This window comes from Fonticula alba (assembly GCF_000388065.1).
Source record: "Fonticula alba strain ATCC 38817 unplaced genomic scaffold supercont2.5, whole genome shotgun sequence".
NCBI classification, from domain to species: Eukaryota; order Rotosphaerida; family Fonticulaceae; genus Fonticula; species Fonticula alba.
In genome coordinates this window covers 555687-558342 of record NW_009242975.1, presented here as the reverse complement: position 1 = coordinate 558342, position 2656 = coordinate 555687, and the positions used below count along the sequence as shown (strand labels likewise).

Sequence of the window (2656 nt, the reverse complement as noted above, 5' to 3'; positions counted from 1 at the left end):
GTCCTGGCGTTACCCTGTGAATTATTTTAGCTTGCTGACATGGCCCCGCCTCTGTGCTTCCTCCCTTCCCGTGTCGCCCCTTCTGCATGCCCCCCCCCCCTCCCCTCCCACTGCGGCACGGATGCTCACCTGCCAGGGCGTCGAGCCGGACATGCGCCCGGAAGTGTGGAAGTATCTCCTTGGGTATTACCGCTTTGGCATGACGGCTGAGCAGCGGGTTCGGCGCGATCGGAAGCTGCTGTGCGTTGATCGGAGATGGGCGGGGCCGGGAGCCGGGAGCCCGGGGCCGGGCTGCTCCCCTTCAATCGTTGATGCTTCCTCCGCCCTCTTCTGCCCCACCTGACTGACATGCAATGATGGGGCTCCCCTCCAGCGATGACTACATCGCCATCTGCAAGAAACTCCTCTGCCCATCGACCAATCCGGAACACCCTGGCTACGAGACCCCGCGCATCATCGGTGCGTGCGGGCATTCCCCACTGGCCAGTGGCAAGACCCATTTCGCCCATGCTGCGCCCGCTGACACACACACACACACACACACACATTAACATGCACCCATTCACCCCCCCACACACACATGCACATGCATGCACTCTTGCAGAGAAGGACATCCTCCGGACAGATTGCTCGATTCCCTTCTTTGCCGAGGGACGCCAGGTGAATCCGAATGTCCGGCGTATGCGGCGCATTCTGGCCGCCTATGCCGCCTGGAATCCGGCCGTCGGCTACTGCCAGGGCATGAGTGACCTGCTGAGTCCCCTGCTGCTGGTGTTCTCCTCATCCGACCTCGAGCGCGACCTGGGCTTGCGCGAGGCTGCCAGTAGCTCGGCCCCGGCGCATGGCTCCGGCGTGTCGGTGCAGAGCTCCCCCGCCACACATGGCTTCCCCCTGCCGGACGACACGGACTACGACTCCATCGCCCCCGCCGAGGCGGAGGCCTTCTGGTGCTTTGCGCGCCTCATGGAACGCGTGGTAAGGATGGCCCTGTCCCCTACTTCCTCTCGCCGCCTCTCGCCACGTTCGCAGCGACTGGCGTGTGCCCCTGCCTTTGGCTCTTGCGATTGCTTCTTCTTCCTTTCCTCACACGCCCCCCGCCCCCCCCCCTCACCGCCGTGCACTCCGCCCGCCCTCTGTAGAAGGACAACTTCAGCTCAACCCACAGCAGCGTCTCGCGCCAGTCTCGGCGCATCCTCTTCCTCCTCAAATACCTGCAGCCGGATTTGTACATCCACTTGAGTGCGTGCCGCGCGCCGCGAGGAGCCCCTTGCCAGCCGTGCTTGCCCCCTGGCAGGTCTCCGTCCCATGTCTGCTGACCACACTGCTCCCCCCCCCCCCCCCCCGGTCCTCCGTCTCCCGCGCGTGAACCTCCTTCCGGGGGGTGTGCGCGCGCGCCGCTCCAGATCGCCTGGGCTGTGACGAGCTCTTTTTCTGCTTCCGCTGGCTGATGGTCCTCTTCAAGCGGGAGTTCCCGCTGTCGCAGGTGTTCCGCCTGTGGGAGGTACGTGCATGCTCTCCGGCCATTCCGAGATCGCCTTTCCCATTCGCCCGCATCGGGCACGCCCTAACCCCCCCCCCCCCCCCTCGCATCCCCCATGGACACGTGGGCGCTTGGCATTTTGCGCACATCCACGCACCCCCGCGCAGTCCCTCTGGTCGGATTACCTCTGCCACGACTTCGCCCACTTCGTGGCGCTGGCCTTCATCGCCCTCCATCGGAGGCGCATGCTGCGTATCGCCAAGAGCGGCGAGGACATCGTCCTCGTGGTGAATGGGCCCCACCTGCGGGAGTACCTGCCAGCGGCCCTGCGCCTGCACCAGCAGTGGAGCGTCTTCTGGAGCCCATGCACCCTGTTCAGTGACAGCCTGTCGCCGGTGGTTCTCGGGGGCACAGCCGCCCTGGACCAGCTCCAGGGCCAGACGGCCCACCTCCGCCGGGCCAGCCCACTGTTGCTGGCGGCCGCCGGCGCGTCTACCTACACCACCCCGGCCGCGGCCGGGGCCTCGCCCAGCCTGGGCCCCGGGGACAGCCTCACCGACGAGGAGGCCAGCAACCTGGCCTCGGGCGTGGGTGCCATCCCGGCGGACGGCCCCGAACCGCTGGCCAAGCCGCCGGCCGACGCCGCCGAGGCCAGCCGGCCGCTGGTGGTGCCCCCCACCAAGGCCCCCGCGGGAGGGTCCTCCCTGCCTCTGCTCCGGGAGGATCCGGCCTCGGCGCACATCGTCAGCGCCGAGATCATCATCCGCCTGGCGGCCGAGCTCTACTGGGAGTCCCGGCGCCTGGGGGTCCTGTGAAGAGAAAGAGGGGCCTGCCACAGAGGGGGGGCGGGGCCTGCAGCCGGGTGTGGCTTTGCGCGCCATCCCCATCCAGATGCCGCTGCACGGCTTGCCCCTGCCCTGCTCCCCCCCCCCCCCCCCCGCAGATAATACACCAGCCTTTAGACACACGACCTGTCTCCGTTCTTTTTTCGGGCCCTTTTCCGGGGCCGGGTGGGGCGGGCGGGGGGGTCTGGGCATTCATGTTGCCCCTGACGCGGGTATGTCCCACCGGAAGGGGCGTGGCGCCGGGTAGCGCCCCGATGGTGGCGCCACCATTCCCACGCAAACGCGCCACACTCGCCGTGCCCCTCTTCCTTCTTTCTTATCCGGCCCCGAG

At 67.5% G+C, this 2656-nt stretch overlaps 1 protein-coding gene across 1 annotated transcript in view; it reads left to right on the top strand.

Annotated features, from left to right (window-relative positions):
• H696_03320 (hypothetical protein) overlaps positions 1 to 2417 on the top strand; it is a gene marked incomplete at its 5' end in the record, with an annotated part of 5970 nt that extends 3553 nt beyond the window's left edge. The window contains 6 exons of the mRNA XM_009497178.1: positions 137 to 240; positions 374 to 459; positions 605 to 975; positions 1140 to 1239; positions 1404 to 1501; positions 1648 to 2417. Coding sequence (XP_009495453.1) covers positions 137 to 240; positions 374 to 459; positions 605 to 975; positions 1140 to 1239; positions 1404 to 1501; positions 1648 to 2295 — 1407 coding nt within the window. The 3' untranslated portion in view covers positions 2296 to 2417. The remainder of the gene's footprint in view (positions 1 to 136; positions 241 to 373; positions 460 to 604; positions 976 to 1139; positions 1240 to 1403; positions 1502 to 1647) is intronic.
• Between the last annotated feature and the right edge of the window lie 239 nt (positions 2418 to 2656).